The sequence below is a fragment of the Ovis aries genome, chromosome 2, assembly GCF_016772045.2.
Source record: "Ovis aries strain OAR_USU_Benz2616 breed Rambouillet chromosome 2, ARS-UI_Ramb_v3.0, whole genome shotgun sequence".
NCBI classification, from domain to species: Eukaryota; Metazoa; Chordata; class Mammalia; order Artiodactyla; family Bovidae; genus Ovis; species Ovis aries.
In genome coordinates, this window is record NC_056055.1 from 229,227,529 (window position 1) to 229,245,008 (window position 17,480).

The 17,480-nt window shown below is 44.9% G+C and overlaps 1 protein-coding gene across 3 annotated transcripts in view; it reads left to right on the forward strand.

The window, feature by feature from the left end:
• RHBDD1 (rhomboid domain containing 1) overlaps positions 1-17,382 on the forward strand; it is a 135,011-nt gene extending 117,629 nt beyond the window's left edge. For all 3 annotated transcript variants that reach the window (XM_042244322.2, XM_012147329.5, XM_004004978.6), the window contains one exon: positions 14,738-17,382. In XM_042244322.2, the coding sequence (XP_042100256.1) occupies positions 14,738-14,850 (113 nt within the window). In that variant the 3' untranslated portion in view covers positions 14,851-17,382. The remainder of the gene's footprint in view (positions 1-14,737) is intronic.
• The last annotated feature ends 98 nt before the right edge of the window (positions 17,383-17,480 follow it).

Consider the following 17,480-nt stretch of genomic DNA (forward strand, 5'->3'; position numbering starts at 1 on the left):
TGGATGTAGGACCTGTTACATGTTTCATCTTATTTGCTGCCAGTCAGTCTTGCCACCAAGCCTGGGGCCAGCAGTCCCAACAGCTGGGACAGGGAAGCTGTCCCTTCCCTCCCAGGCCCCACACGCTCGCCTCTTCTAACACACGGTGACCCAGCAGTGGTTGTCCAGTGTGATCTGGACGTGACCCCTGAGTGCTTGCTCTCAGCAGAAGTTGCTGATTAAAGTTTCTTTGTCCCTTTCCGAAGTTCTCCTGTTGACCTCCCATCTTTTTACTTTCTTTTATTCTTTGATTTCTTGGGGTGATCTTTACTTATATTTTATTTGTTGTTGTTCACTTGTTCAGTCATGTCCAACTCTTTGTGACCCCATGGACTGCAGCATGCCAGGCTTCCTTGTCCTTCACCATCTCCTGGAGTTTGCTTACACTCATGTCCATTGAGTCGGTGATGCTATCCAACCATCTCATCCTCTGTCATCCCCTTCTCCTCCTGCCTTCAATCTTTCCCAGCATCAGGGTCTTTTCTAATGAGTCAGCTTTTCACATCAGGTGGCCAAAGTATTAGAGCTTCAGCATCAGTCCTTCCGATGAATATTCAGGACTGATTTCCTTTAGGATTGACTGGTTGGATCTCCTTGCAATCCAAGGGACTCTCAAGAGTCTTCTCCAACACCACAGTTCAAAAGCATCAGTTCTTTGGTGCTCAGCTTTCTTTACTGATCACATGGGTCATAGCCTTATCTAACTCAGTGAAACTATGATCCATGCCATGTAGGACCACCCAAGACGGACGGGTCATGGCGGAGAGTTCTGACAAAACGTGGTCCACCGGAGAAGGAAATGACAAACCACTTCAGCATTCTTGCCTCGAGAACCCTATGAACAGTATTGTTTTTATGCCCAAAGGTTAAAAGGTATTTTCAGAAGATTATTATTTGAGTCAGTTCTAGTGAGGTGAATGAACCCAGAGCCTGTTATACAGAGTGAAGTAAATCAGAAAGAGAAAAACAAATATTGTTTATTATGGGAAATAGATGGGGAAACAGTGGAAACAGTGTCAGACTTTATTTTTTTGGGCTCCAAGATCACTGCAGATGGTGACTGCAGCCATGAAATTAAAAGACGCTTACTCCTTGGAAGAAAAGTTATGACCAACCTAGATAGCATATTCAAAAGCAGAGACATTACTTTGCTGACTAAGGTCCGTCTAGTCAAGGCTATGGTTTTTCCTGTGGTCATGTATGGATGTGAGAGTTGGACTGTGAAGAAGGCTGAGCACCGAAGAATTGATGCGTTTGAACTGTGGTGTTGGAGAAGACTCTTGAGGGTCCCTTGGACTGCAAGGAGATCGAACCAGACCATTCTGAAGGAGATCAGCCCTGGGATTTCTTTGGAAGGAATGATGCTAAAGCTGAAGCTCCAGTACTTTGGCCACCTCATGCGAAGAGTTGACTCATTGGAGAAGACTTTGATACTGGGAGGGATTGGGGGCAGGAGGAGAAGGGGACAACCGAGGATGAGATGGCTGGATGGCATCACTGACTCGATGGACACAAGTCTGGGTGAACTCCAGGAGACGGTGATAGACAGGGAGGCCGGGCGTGCTACGATTCATGGGGTCGCAAAGAGTCGGACACGACTGAGCGACTGAACTGAACTGAACTGAGCTGATGGAATAATGGTATTGATAAACATATTTGCAGGGGAGGAACGGAGACACAGATGTAGAAAACAGACTTGTGAACAGAGTGAGGGAGGGAGGGAGTGAGTGGGACGAATGGAGAAAGTAGTGCCAACATACGTACATATAGTATGTAAAATAGATGGCTGGTGAGAAGCTGTAAAACACACGGAGCCCAGTCCCGTGCTCTGTGATGACCTAGAGAGGTGGGGTTGGGGAGGGGAGGGGGGCGCGAATCAAGACAGAGGGCATGGATAAATGTATAATTATGGCTGATTCGCATTGTTGTATGACAGAAACTAACACAACATCGTGAACAATTTTTTAAAAACATTGAGGTTTCTGAGGGAAATACGGCTAACTCCAAGTGGTCTATGATTTTAAAAGTCAATGAAAACATTACCTTGGGCCTTTGCTTAAAAAGCCGGACATTGATTCCAAACTCAAGTTGAAGGAAATGAGAAGAAATTGAAACAGGTCTAAGTATCAGCAGCAGTGCTTCTGCTCTCAGCCTCTGTCTGGAGTCTGGGTAAAGGGTAAGCATATTGGGAATTTTGTTGTTTTCTGAGTGGAGGGCCTGGCCCTGTGTGTGACAGAGGGGTCGCCATCTACTGGGGTTTTATCCTTTTTGGGGAGGGAGCCACTGTCCCAGGCAGTTATGAACCCACCACTTAAAGCAAGGCCTCACCCACTAGGAAGCACATCCATGCATCCCTCAGATGGTCGAGGGTCTGCCCAGCAGCAGAGATAGTTCAGACCTGCTCTGAACTACCAGTTACCAAGCTGCCGCCTTTCAAGACACCCTCAGGGCCTCTCTGAGCCCGGGCTGGCCAGGACAGCAGCAGCTGAGTGTCCAGGATCACAGGCTAAGGAATTAGTTAAGGAAAAAATTCTCCAGGGAGGAACCTGGAGGTGCTAAAGGCCTTTGAAGATTTCCAGGACTCACGAATTCTCTGTTTGTAACACCCTAGTCCTGCATGCTTTGAACTGCTGCATCAGGCACAGTGAACATGGGCGTTCCATGGCCCTCCTTGACCTTGCTTCCTCCCTGGGGTAGCAAGGTCCCTGGGGTCATCAGCGCAAGGAGGAGAGCAGGAGGATAGAGGGTCGGGGCACTTGTAAGTGAGGGTCTGGGTAAATGTAAACCAGGAAGCAGAGCCACTTTGATTAGGCATAATCTAAAGCATTTTTAGGACTGCTGCACCCAGGATTCGTTGTCTGATTATCATGGATTGTATCTATTTCTCTCTTCTCATTTGGAGTTAGAATGATACCAGTCATTTCCAGGAAGAAGCATGCAGCCGTGGAAGGCAGTATGCACCATAGCAAGGGTAAATTCTGAGTTTAGAGCGGGTTAAAATATCTACATCCACATCCACATCCATACCCATAACCACAGCTGTATCTCTCCCAGGCCCCTGTCAGTCTCCTTTGCCCTGGAAGAAATCTGATATGACATAGAAACTGCTAGATGCTGGCCAATAATCCCTGGGTTTCAGACCATCTAGACAATAAACAACTCCATAATATTCAGTGCAGCAGCTTCTGTGAGAGCCCATCTGTTTCAAAATAACCCTAATTCTGCTTACTATGCGGAATGCTTTGTTGACTGGAATTTGTCCTAGTTTTCTGCAGCAGATTCAGAGGCATAGGCCTCTCACTCCACCTGCTGGCAAGTATGAATACTGGCCTGAAACCCGGGGTGGATATTTTCAGTTGGAAAAAAAAAAAAAATTCTGAGCTGCAGCTCAGGGATTCTCAAAAGCTAGCGTAGCTCAAAGTCACCTGGGAGCTCATTAAAAATACAGTGGCCTGGGCTCTGTGCCAAGCCTACTTAATCGGAAACTCTCAAAGAGCTCTCCTGGTGATTCATACACTCACATCTCTGTTAGAGAATCTGGAATTCAGGGACCTGAGCCAGCGAAGGTCAGGGATGACCCCACCCTATTCTGCTCATCCTCGAACAGGGAAAGTGACGAAGCCAACTTTAGGTACCCACTTCTGTATTGGTAACTCTTGGTGGAGAGAGTCAAGGCTTTATTCCTGGATTTCCCTGGTGGCCCAGTAGGTAACAGTGGATAGGAATCTGCCTGCCAGTGCAGGGGACACAGGTTCGATCCCTGGTCTGCAAGGATTCCACATACCATGGAGCGACTAAAGCCTGTGCCCCACGACTGCTAAGCCTGCACTTTAGAGCTTGTGCTTTCAGCAAGAGAAGCCACTGCAACTCAAAGTCCACGCACCATAAGGAAGAGTCTCTCCTGCTCACCTCTCCTAGAGAAAGCATGCACGCAGCACCCAGCACAACCAAAAAGGAGGGAGGGGGGGGGGAAGGAAACTTAAAAAAAAAAAAGCTTTATTCCTTACCCAGGGCTCAAGGTGACATCACCAGTGATAAGTCATATGATTGCATGGAGTGATGGGAAGGGTGCTTCTCTTCTCTGGTATTCTGCCCAAAACCCTAACCCCAGTCTAATGATGAGGAAAAGCATCAGTCAGACTAAATGGGGGCACATTCTATAGGCTAGTACTCCTCAGAATTGTCAAGGTCATGGGAAATAAGAAAAGACTGAGAAAGTACCACCAGCAGGAAGAAACTAAGGAGGTCTGACAGCTAAATGGAATGTTGGACCCTGAAACAGAGAAAGGAAATGAGCGGAAAAACAAGTGAGATCCAAGGCAAGTCTGGAATTCAGTTAACAGTAACATGCTCATCCCTGTAAATGGCTGGTCTTGACAACTAGACCGTGGTAATATGTTTGGCTGTATTACCTTGGAGACATTTTTAAATCTAAAAACTATTCCCAAATAAAAAGTTTACTAAAAATTAAAATATCAGGGGGTGGAGAGGGACACTGAGTTAGATCAGATGAGTTGGAGGAAGTTTGCAAGGAGCACAGCCTGGCCAAATCTCAGTCCAGCTGTCAGCAGTCACAGCCAGGCTGGCTGACAGGCAGGCAGAGTAGCTGCCCAGACCACCGGCCGTGGAGGAGGCGGGTTGCTGGCATGGCCCACTCTGCCCTCTTTGGCCAGCCAACCCTGATGCCTCATTGGGTGGGATCTTACATCTCTGTGTGGAGGTCTAAAATGTCCAATCCAGCTCCCTCATTGTGCAGACGGGAGCCTGAGACCCTGGAGAGAAGTGAATTGTCCAAAATTCTGGTGGAGCCAGATGCAAGCCCACCTATAAAGACGTGTGTTCTTCTCCCCAGTGATTCTCAGTCATTTGATACATTGTCTACAGGAGAAACACCTGGATGGGTTTTCATTAAAATATAGCTTCCTGGGCCCCAACCACTTAATGCAAAGAATCTCTGCCTTTAGGATCTAGTAACTCTGCATTTTTAACAAGTTCTTCATTATCGTGCCCATGAAACTTAAAGAATCTTTGCAGAAAACCAAACTGTCCCATTCGTAGATTCTCCAAGACAGTCTAGCTTTGCCCAGACCTCTTGCATTTGAGCTACCGAAGGGCTCTGACTCCAGTCTCCATTGGCCAGCTGCTTGCTTTCTATGGAGACTGTGCTCATAGCACAGGGCTACTAAAAGGCCTGCAAGGGGAGAATTCAGTCACAGCTGAATCCTTTTATGATGATGCCCTGGCAGGTGGTGAGCTGCCCAACCAGAACCCTGTGTGTCTCGAGAGGAGGCTATTTAATATCTTTTTGAGCTCAATTGATTATGGTTTAAATAATCTCATACCCATTTCCCTCTCCTTTTAAAAAAATAATAAAATTATAAGTTGCTCAGGCTTTCCCTGATGGCTCAGTGGTAAAAGAATCTGCCTGCCAATGCAGGATACATGGGTTTGACCCCTGATTCAGGCAGATCCCATGTGTCGTGGAGCAGCTAAGCCTGAGTGGCATAACTACTGAAGCCTGCGTGTCCTAGGGCCTGTCCTCTGTGACGGGAGAAGCCACCACAACTAGAGAGTAGCCCCTGCTTGCCTGCCACAACCAAAGGAAAGCCCATGCAGCAACAAAGATCTAACATGACCAAACATAAAAATTAAATTAAAAAAAAAAGTTATTCAAAGATAACACCATGATCAATAAACAAAAGGAAGCATGGGATCCAGACTCCAGGAGCCACTAGACGTCCCATCCTGCTTGTCCTTTCCCCACCGTGGCCCGTCTTAACTTCATCAGAAAGTCCAGGCAGTGAAGACAGTGGAAGGCCTCCTCTGTCTGCGAGATAAAGATGAGAAGTCAGAGCTGACAGAGGAGAAGAGCCAGAGACTTTAATAGGTAACTATTTGGCCCTCTGGATTCCCTGCAGGCAACGAAGCTGCAGGCCAGGCAGGAGGTGCAGGGCAGTGGCCCCCCACTTTGAGGTCCTGCTAGGGCCCTATTTGCAGGCAGGTGTGGGATCTCCATCAAAAACATCCAGAGAGGCTGCAGCCGCCTCTCCTGGGCGAGTCAGGCATGTTGGTCTTAGAGCTTCAGAGAAGAGTGTGGGATTTTATCTTTCTGAAAGGTCTTCATCTTTTATCTAGCATTGTCTATACTCATGTATATGTATGTGTACGTGTGTGTGTATTTTTTTTTATCAGAACTCTGCCCACAAAAAGACTTCCTTATTCTACTTCCTTTTTTCTGTTGTCAAGTATGTTCTCCAATCTGTCCCTTCAGACAGACCTCATGTCCGGTTTCTCTCTGCCATCCCAGCCAGGCACGTGAGACCTCGTGGTACTAGGCAATGAGGATATGGGAGCAAAGGGAGGCCTGCATCTAGTTTTCCAAGAATTTTCTCATAACTGTCCAGTGGCTATTCTTAGGTGATTTTGAATTTAAAAAAATAAATAAAAGATGCAGTCCCAGAGTGTATGGAACTGGGAAAGATATTCTTGGAGACAGTTAACCTCAGTTTGCAGAATCAGCTGAAGTCACTGAGTAAACTCCATCTGAGGCACCTTTGGATTGGTGAACATTCTGTTTTAGATCAAAGAGAATTGGAAACATCCTAAAATTTGAAACATTTACATATTAAATGTATATAAATCATTGTATAGATTTTAATACTAAAGAGATTTTTACTAAAGGGATTTTATGTATAAATATACATAAAAGGTGCTTGAAGATCATTTCTAATTTCATTAAAATCCCTCTTAATACAGTGTTAAGATGATGACAGAATTGTGAAAGGATTATAGACAGATTGACTTAAAAAATGGAAAATCCCTTTAGTATGAAAATCTACATCTATTTGTTAAAAGAAATACATACCTCATGTTACAGTGGTTCCTAATGGGAGACACTTGCTCCTCAACCTCTCTTTCGACCCAGAGAGATGTTATGGGGAGGGAGGTGGGAGGGGGTTCATGTTTGGGAACGCATGTAAGAATTAAAGATTTTAAAATTTTAAAAAAAAAAAAGCAAATTGCATATGATGGCAAAACTTAAAAAAATAAAAAATAAAAAAAAAATAGAACCACACAAATTCAAAATAGGACTTCTCAACTAAATCCTTCTTTTACAAAATATATTATTTTAAATAAATATGTTTTCTATTAGCATTGGATAAAAATAAAAAATAAAAAATAAATAAAACGTATTTGGCTGCACTGGGTCTTGTGGCATGCAGGATCTGGTTCCCTGACCAGGGACCGCATCCAGGCCCGCGGCATAGGGAGCAGAGTCTTAACCACTGGACCACCAGGGAAGTCTTCAGCCTGTCTCTTTGCTGCCCCTCCAGCCTATTGAGAATTATTTTCTAAGAACTTAGAGGCTGTTCTCTGTTTAGAAAATACATGATGTAGTTAATTACCAAGGCTGACATACACAGCTGGACCTCTTGCCTAAAACCTTGTCAAGGGAGATCCTAATTCTAGTTACTTTGTTATCCAGAAAATCTTGCTGTTTGCAATGAGGCTTATCTACAGCAGAAGGTAACATTTTCCAGCTGCATTCTAAACAGACCCTGCCTCCAAATCAAGTGTAAAAGCAATAGTATTGTTCAGGTTTAGAGAGTGTGGTTTCAGAATTAAGGAAGACAACTGACACACTGCATGTCTGGAGCAGAGTAGAAATAAACATGAATTTGACTTAGGACTCAGTTCCTGACCAAACCGTGTGGCCATGGCAAGTTCCTTAAAATCTTTAAGCCTCAATTTTTCTATCTGTAAAACAGACAAACTTCTACTCAGAAGAATAAGTAGAATAAAAGCTACATAAAGCAATATGGTGAATCTCATAAACATAATGTAAAATGAAGCTACTCACAAAGGGTACATACTGTATGAATCCACTTCTGGACAAAAATAGACAAGTCTCTGCTGTGAGAAGCCCGTGGACCACTGCTGAGAGGGAGCACATGGAGGCTTGTGAGTGCTAGAAATACTCTTGTGTTTTGGTCTGGATGTTGCTCCCATATGTTCCTTTCATGAAAATTAATCAAGTTGTACACTTTTTCAAAGGCGGGGAGAGTAAGTAGGGAAAGCCTGTAGCAATTGCCCAGAAAACAGTCCCCCTGGACTTTCTCTGTCTCTCTTTTTTTTTTTTTCCTGCCGCATGGCATGTGGTGGCTCAATGGTAAAGAATCTGCCTGCGGTGCAGGAGCTACAAGAGATGAGAATTTGACCTCTGCATCAGAAAGATCCCCTGGAGAAGGGCATGGCAACCCACTCTAGTATTCTGGCCTGGAGAATTCCATAGAGAGAGGAGCATGGAGGGCTGCAGTTGATGGGGTCGAAAAGAGTCAGATACGACTGAAGCGGCTTAGCACACGTGTGGGATCTTAGTTCTCTGACCAGGGATCAAACCTGTACCCCCTGCATTAGAACCTGGAGTCTTAACCTCTGGACCACTAGGGAAGTCCTGGACTTTCTCTTTTTGTTTCCGAGCTCAGACAGTGCATTGTCTATATTGCAAAAACTCTAGATCTGACAGAGTACACCCAGTATTTTGGATTTCTCAAACTGCTGACTGAATTAAGTCAGTTGTGGCCAGTTAAGGTCCCCCAAATTGGCCAACTAGAACAGGCAGAGAAGTACAACAGGGAAGGTAGTAACTGAGTTGATTTCCATTCAAAGCTGCCCATTTTGGGATTCCAGGTACTGTCTCAGAACTAAGGAATTCCTACTCCTGTTACTTGATTGGGTTTTGTTGTTGTTTAGTCACTAAGTTATTTTTGATTCTTTGCAGCCCATGGACTGAGCATGCCACTCTCCCCTGTTCTTCATTATTTCCTGGAATTTGTTCACATCCATGCCTACTGAGTCAATGATACTATCTAATCCTCTGCATCCCCCTTCTCCTTTTGCCTTCAGTCTTTCCCAGCTTCAGAGTCTTTACTTTTTCAACCCATTGGTTGAGGAGTAGAAATGTGAATTTTTCTCTCTCAAGTCACACCTGTTAATAACTGTTACATTTACTATAAACCATAATGAAACTTCCATCTGTATGAAAATTATGAGACTTTAAGTGATTTCGAACTCTTTTTAGAAATGGATAGATAGATAGGTCATTGTAATTAGTGACTCAAACAATAGAGTGGTCTTATTGTCCTCGGGCACCTCCCACTTTCAAAGAATATCTTGCTAATTGTTGCACTTGGGATTTCTTCCAGGCCTTTTTGGTTGTAGTAAATGATTTAGCAACTGTGCTATCAGAAAGCATTTTGTAAGCTTTAGAATTCATGGAATTCTAATCAAGTAACATTTTTGAAAGAGAGACTGTGGGTCCCATGCTACTGCCCTCATTTGACAAAGGAAAAGAACATTTAGAGGTTTCTTGATTTAAAAAAAAATTTTTAAGTGATTGCCTCCATGGGTCCCTGATTTAAGGGAAAGATACGCCATCCTGTGACTTCATTTTAGTATAATTTCACTGAATGGCCTAGAGAGCTCATCAGATCATGGCAGCATCTATGAATACCAGCAAATTAAGCATCTCTGTTTACAGGGATGGTGAACAGTAGGGAAAAGGGCCATCAACTCACAGCATTCTTTTTAGCAATTCTTATGTGGATGGAATTGCTTCTCCTCCCTCAGATGTAAAACGCAGAGGTTACTGCATTATACATAACCGTAGAGAACTGAAAATTTTTCCATCAAGGACCACAGGTCAATAAATCTTATGATCTCACCATTGGTGCCATAATTGAGCTAAATCTTCTTAAACCAGGCACTGTTCCTGAGGTTCTTTGAAGCATGCTCACTCTTTCTTTCAGTAAAATTGAGGGCTGACCTCCATTTACAGGAACACAGAAGCAAGGCTCATAAATACTAATATTCTGTACCAAGTTCATCAGAGCGAGGCCATTTCACCCAAGTCTGTAAACGTTCAAAGCATGGTTTTACTCAGCAGAGAAAAGGTGGCCAGCTTTCCCAAAGCCTGTAAGGCTCCTTCTGGTTACAAAAGTGGGGGTCACAAATTACCCTTTTGGATCTGTTTCTTGGAGGGCAAATATTTAATAAGTAGTGACCCCACACTTTGTACAAAACACTCCCAGTTGTCCCTCAAATAGAATTAGGCTCTATCTTTTTCTATCATGTGAATTGAATCGCCAGTCTATGTCTGACGCAGGATGCAGCATGCTTGGGGCTGGTGCATGGGGATGACCCAGAAAGATGTTATGGGGAGGGAGGTGGGAGGGGGGTTCATGTTTGGGAATGCATGTAAAAATTAAAGATTTTAAAATTTAAAAAATAAAAAACTAAAAAAAAAAAAATTGTATTTATTTGTTTTTGACTGCACTGGGTCTGTGCGACTGCACACAGGCTTCCTCTAGCTGTGGCGAGCAGGGGTACTCTTTAGTTGCAGTGCATGGTCTTCTCACTGCAGTGACTTCTGTTGTTGCGGAACATAGGTTCTAGAACACAGACTCTATAGTTGTGGCACACAGGCTGGGTTGCTCCTGGCATGTGGGTCTTCCTGGACCAGGAATCGAACCTGTGTCCCCTGCATTGGCAGGTAGATTCTCAACCACTGGACCACAAGAGATGTCCTGGGCTCTTATCTTTTAAGAAGTCATTGGTAATTTTATTTCATATCTACCTTAGTCAATGATAGTAACAAGCAGACATTTAAGCCGTGATTCTCACTGATGTTACAGTTAAAAGTCCCAGCGTCCATTGGCCATCAGGCACTAACTGCATCCCTGGCACTCACGATTTTAGATGCATCATCTCTTCTTATCCTCTCAACAACCCAACAGAGGAAGTACTATTACTATTCCCATTTTATAGATAAGAATACTGAGGCTGAGGGACGGTAACCTACTTGCTCAAGGATATATAACCATACATGGAGAAGGCACAATTTAATTCCAATCATCAAACTCCAGAGTTGTAGCAAGGACCCTGGCAGTCACCTTGCTCCTCAGCCTCCGCTGATAAGTGACCCAACCAGAGCCTGATGGAATGAAGTTTTCCCTAGGGTGTCCCCCGCAGCTGTACCCAGGGCTGGAAACATCTCCCATTTCCAGTACACCCACAGGGACCTCTTTTTCTTTTACCATCCAGCTGAGGCCCATTCGGATCTTTTTCTATGTGCTCAGGCTTTCCAGGTGGCCCTAATGGTAAAAAACCTGCCTGCAATGCAGGAGACATAATGAGATGTGGGTTCAATCCCTGGGTCGAGAAGATTCCCTGGAGGAGGGCCTGGCAATCCACTCTAGTGTTCTTGCCTGGAGAACTCTATGGACAGAAGAGTCTGATGGGCTCCAGTCCATAGAGCCGCAGAGGGTCGTACACAGCTAAAGTGACTTAGTACATACGTAATCAATATAAGTAGATATTAAAAGCACATTTCTTAAGACCCTTTGAGAAATAGCTTCAGAGGATCCTGGAGTCTGAAGAGAGAAGTGATAGATCATGTGACACAAGAGGAAAATACAGAAATGGGTCAGAAAACAAATGAAAAAGTGAAGATTTGGAAAAGAGAGCTCAGCTGAGACTGAGCAGAGCAGCTGAGAGGCATGGACCTAAAGTACAGATGTGATGAATAGGATGGGTGGGTTGCCGACTGATATCAAATACTCAATTGCCTTTAAAATGTCACAGATTAATTTAGACTTGAAAACTTTCCAAGAAAATTAACCACCAGCATTAAGAAGAATGGAGTTCAAAACCTGAAATGAAAGGATTAAGTCATTCTTCAGACAATAGGGTGGCTTTGATAAATCAGAAACACTGCGTTTGAAGGACTTAAAACATCCATGAAAACATCCAAGTCAGGCATTGTCATCATTGTTCTGTGGTTGCTATACCCAAGGCCTTCCCAGGGACCCTTAAAAAAAGCCAACCACTCCAGGAGTCAGTAGAGTTTAAGGGGACCCAAAGTGGGAACTTTGTGGTGGCTCAGACAGTAAAGAATCTGCTTCAATTCAGGAGACCTGGGTCGGGAAGATCCCCTGGAGAAAGGAATGGCTACCCGCTCCAATATTCTTGCCAGGAGGATTCCATGCCTGGCATGCTACAGCCCATGGGGTTGCAAAGAGTCGGATACAGCTGAGCGACTGACACTTTCACTTCTGTGTGGGAACTTTGTGGCCACATCTGTGATGACAGCAGAGTCCCATCAAGTTGAGGACTTAGGCTGGTTCTTCTTTTTCTCTTTTCAAATAGTGAGCTCCCCACATATCCATCCAGGAAGGAGACTCTCTGGGTTTGGGGAGGAGGATAAGGTAGAAGGGAAAGATGAGATGCTTAATGTACTCGGTGTGTTAGAAGGAACAGTGATACGGGATTGTGGGAAAGGGGAGAAGAACTCAAACTGCAGTCAGAACACCTGGGTTCCAGTTGTGCTTCCTCTCGTGCTGGCTTCGTGACCTCAGGTTTGTCCCTAACTCTCCCCGAGCCTCAGTCTCCTCCTCTGTAAGGTTGGCTTCATGAAATTAGGAATAAAAACTAATTGAAATAGGATACCTTACAAGGCTCTCATGAAGGAGTGATTATTTGTTCCTCCACGTGAGTTTTCTACATGGGCACATGGCATATCTGCCCTTGGCTCAGCCCTGGTTCTCCTCCAGTGCCCCAAGTGGGGGTCCAGAGAGCTTTTGTGCAGGCTGCCCACTTTGAGAGCTGGACCCCTGGAACCTTCACAGTCTGTCCTCTCTAATTCCTCCCTTCACGGAACAACTTTTTCTCTTGGACACTGTGAGTCCCTTTGGGCGTCTGAGCATCTTTCAGCATCCGTGGGCTCGCGCCCTGTGGCCCAGAGTCAACATGCCACGTTGAGCTCACTTCTGACTCTGCCCACAGCCCAGGCCTCCCAGTTCCCTGCCCAGCTGGAACGGGCTGTCACACACTGGCCCATGCTCATGAGTGCAATTAAGGATGAACTTGTTAAAAACAACTGTCAGAGGAAAAGCAGAATTTGGATCTCATTGTATAAAGCAATTTGAAGCCATAAACTAATGGTAATTGGATTCATGAGTTTTTTTGTAATTTCAAAGCGTTTACCACTTTAAACAGAAAGCCCTCTACAAACGTATATGGCGAAAGCTGTATCTAGTAAAACTTTTATAGGATTCATGGAATCTCTATGGTAAAAATGTTCTGTGTTTGAACATCATCTTTGGTGAACATTGGTAAAATGACGGATACTTCGCTGATCAAAAAACCTCGAAGTGGAGTTTACCCAGTGGGAGTGAGTGTTGGGCTTGGCCCACCCCATTCACTTTCGGGTGGACTAGTCAGAAAATGTTACAGGAGGTCTGGGAGGGGTGATTCCCTCATGTCTGAAAAGGAAAGCAGAACCACATATGGGTGAGTCTTGGGGTCTCTATCGCAGTGTGGACCAAAAACTGCCTTCTTAGAAATTTGTCTGACCGCTGAAATTCTAGTTGTAGCTCAGCAAACTGACTGTTAGTCACACTGCTTTCTCTATCATCTCTTCATCATAGGTTTAACAGTCGCCACGTCGATATATTACCTGTCAACATCTCCGACACTCGGAGCGTGAGCAGGAGGGATCAACTGTTCACTGGTTTTCCCTCGTGGCTCCAGCCCCCTTGCCCACCACCCACCCTTCGTGGCTCGGCTAGGACTTCCAGAGTCAGTTGTGTGAGAACCTCAGAGGGCAGTGTTGAGCGTGGTGATCTGGCTGTAACATATAGAACTTTTGATGGATGTCGGTGAGGGGAGCAGGCCTTTCAAAGTGAGCTCACAGAGTTAGCAGAGGCTCAGAAGGGAGAAAGTACAGTCTTTTTGGTCCCTGTACTTAAAAGTGAATCATTTGTCTGTATCCATCAGTGATGCCCTGCCTGGTTGTCTCATTGTGGACATTAAAGCTCTTTTATTAGAGTTAGGTTGCTGGTTCCTTGAGGTCAAGGACTGTTTGTTGGTATTCCTTTATTACCCACCCCCCCAACAATGCCTGGATCTTCCATTGTTTTTGTCTTTAATTCAGTAAACTGAAGTGCTTCTGTTATTGCAAATGATTTTCTTGGTCTGTTTGCAGCCCCAAGAAGCTCTTTTCAGTAATGACTTCCATGGTCCTTCATATGATCTTCACATACTATGCCTGTATTTTTGTCTGCCTGCCCCGATACTGGTCATTATGGTAACACAGCCTCTGCTCTGTGGGCCATGATGCCCTGTGGGTGCTTGTGCTTCTCAGGCAGGTGTGATTCCCACTGGCTGGCGAGGTTCAGGAGATAGCAGGTTAGAGGGAGGGAAAGGGAGACCCTCAGGCTCATCGGGAGACACCTCCGAGCACATCCAGTGAGGACGTTACAGACAGTCACAAAGTTTTTTCTGGGCATTAAGAAAAGATAAACTAAGCCTTTGAGACATTAGGGAAATTAAATGATGCAAATTATGGAGCATGGTGGGCGGCGGGGAGGGGGGGAACCAACACAGAAATGGGAGGATTGTCAAGAAGTTTCAAAACGAGTCAAATTAGCTTCATGGACTGGACCTCATTAAAGACATTTACTTGATGTCGCAATGTCATATTGACAGCTGCAGTTGAAATCTGTTTGTTTTGTCTGTTTCCTGCTAAAGATAACACCCAAGCCATCTTCTCCCCAGCCCTTGGAATCTGGGGTGCAGAGCCCTGTGAATGTCAGGACAAGGGCAGTGCTTGACTCTACCTTGTGCTTTCTCTCTTCAGGAAATCGCAGAAGCAGCTCCCCGGCCTATGGGTTCCGTCTCTCACCAGAAGAAGAAATGAGGAGACAGCGGCTGCACAGATTCGATAGCCAGCGAGGCAACCCAGCCTTGTGAACAAACGTGGTCCAGTTGTACAGTAGTTACCCCCAGACCCTCAGTTTTGTACAGAAGCAGAGCGGGCACATGACCATCCCAGCTGCTCACGCCTGCAGTGGCCTGTCATCCTTCGGCCACCATGAGTCCAGTTGATGTCTTGAGCTGGTTGACGTCTTGAGACCAGGCTTGTTTTGACAGCCCCCAGTTCTCTGGGAATGGCACTTCCGACCTTGTTCTCTCACAGACAGAAGCTCAGACGTCTCCACGTGGGGGCCAGTCTCCACGCTCCCATCTCTCACTGCTGACTCAGTGGAACCCCTGCCTTGTTATGTCTTTGAAGACCCTGACCTTTGCCCGGAGGTTTGTGTTCACCAGCCCAGAAGATCAGGCCCCTCTCCTGCTCAGTGCCTGACTTGGCAGGAAGTGGGGAGCCATCCCTCATCCTCCTGGCACACTGCCATGGTGACTTTCCAGGCACCAGACGTAGCCATCATTGCAGGATGTCGTCCCGGCCTCCCTCACCCAGGCGCCTTGGTTCCTGGGGTCCCCACGTCTGAGTGGTGTCTGCAGTGAACCTGCTTTTCTCTGATGCCCCTCTGCCTTCCCAGGATGTGTCAGTGGAAAAGCTTAAGTGAGACCTCGGATGGGAAACCAGTTCCACGCTCCACAACCTGGCAGGTGGCACCGACAACCCAGCTGCAAGAGCCTCTCTGGGGACGATGTCACATCCTGGGGATGTGACTTGTATTGAACTAACCAGCAGAGCAGCAGCAGGTGCCACGTGCAGAGGAGTGACCAGCAGCTTGGTCACGCAGAAGTCCTTCCTGAAGAAGTATTTTTTTTTCTCACAAAAGTGCCTTTTAATTGACCACTGTAACAGCCACCCTCCAAGACACTCCCCAACGCACAGACCCCAAGTCACTTAAGACATGTTTCCTGGTGCTTGTGTTTCATGAATAAAAGGAAAAGGTCAAATATCACTGATGTCTTATGTCACGGAGATATTTATATTTAAAGAGAGTTAGAAGCAGAAAAGGATCTTCCTCTATGGCTTTATCTAGCATTTATATAGTTTCCTGATTATGAAAGTAATATATATACCTTGTATATGCATAAAGCCAACATCTGGCAGGAAATGCACCCACATATTAACAGAGGTTATTTAGGAAGGTGGAGTGCATAGGATTTTACTTTCTGTTTTTCACGATTTGTATTGTCCTCTTTTTAAAATGTGTGTGTCTGTATATGTGTGTACCACTTTTGCAATAGGGAAACTGATTTATATAATAATAAATGATGAAATATATAATCAGGAAAATGGACTCAAGAATAAGTATTGTGGCTCTGTTGATAAAATTTACAGTATAAACAGAAATACAAAAAATACGTGTGCCATTTAAAAATCACCTGTGTCTCCACCTGGGTTAAGATTTTAAGGATATTGCTTTTTCTGTCTTTGTGTATATTTCACAAATTTGGAGCATACCAACTATGCAGTTTTGTGCCTGGTTCCTAATCTCAGCTGACCTGGGTGAGACCTTGTCACTTGCATATAAATGAGCTAACAAACCACATGAGACCTGGGAGCACTTTGACCTGCCAGCTGGAACAATGTTACCTGAGCTCCTCGGCTTAATTTACGACTGATACAAAGTGACTTGCAGCACATTTATAGTATGAATTGTATCTCTGAGTCTTGCAGCTTCAAACATTTTAAAATTGAAATGTTTAAGCCAAATGTCATTCCTCTTCTCCCAAACTCTTCGAACTTGTTTCCCATGACCTCTGCTGGCGATGTGTGCATGCTAAGTCGGTTCATTCGTGTCTGACTCTTTGCAACCCCCTGGACTGTAGCCCACCAGGCTCCTCTGTCCCTGGGATTCTCCAGGCAAGAATATGGGAGTGGGTTGCCATTTCCTCCTGCAGGGGATCTTCCCAACCCAGGGATCAAACCCAGGCCTCTTACGTCTCCTGTATTGGCAGGTGGGTTGTTTACCACTAGCACTACCTGGAAAGCCCCCTACTGGGAATAACCTCATTCTTACACTCTGTCTTCTGGTAGCACATTGCAAAGGTAACTCTGACATTTATGTTTGGCTCTATGATTACTTGTACACAACTGTAGAAAGACATGCCTTCTACACAGGAGCACAGATCATGAATGGCTATGGAATGAGGTCTTGTTAACTCCGCACTTTCCAGCTCTCTCACTGCATCGCCCAAAGGCTGGCCCCTGCCTCCCAGTAGAGGCTTATTCAGTGCTGGCTTCTCACCAGAGTGTTATTTCAATGCAGTAAAAGTCCAGCCACTGTATATGGAGGTATTTGTATTTTTTATGGCTGTCAAGTCTAGTGATAGTAGCTCCTTGCTCTGTTTCACTTGTCAGATGTAAAGACACCAGAATTGGATTGCAAATGGTGTAACTGTAATAGGCGCACCTTATTTATGGAGTGGATTATCACTAAACTACACATGTGGGAAAGGTCATTTCAGTTATAAATATAAACCAGTTATCTTAGCACAACAATAAAGATGTTTTAGAAATTATTATAATTATTTTGCTCAGTTAATAGGCTTGCTTGTCACCGGTGCTATTTTCAATAGCCATCTTATTTTTTCTTCCTACAGTAAGGAATCTCCAAAGTTAC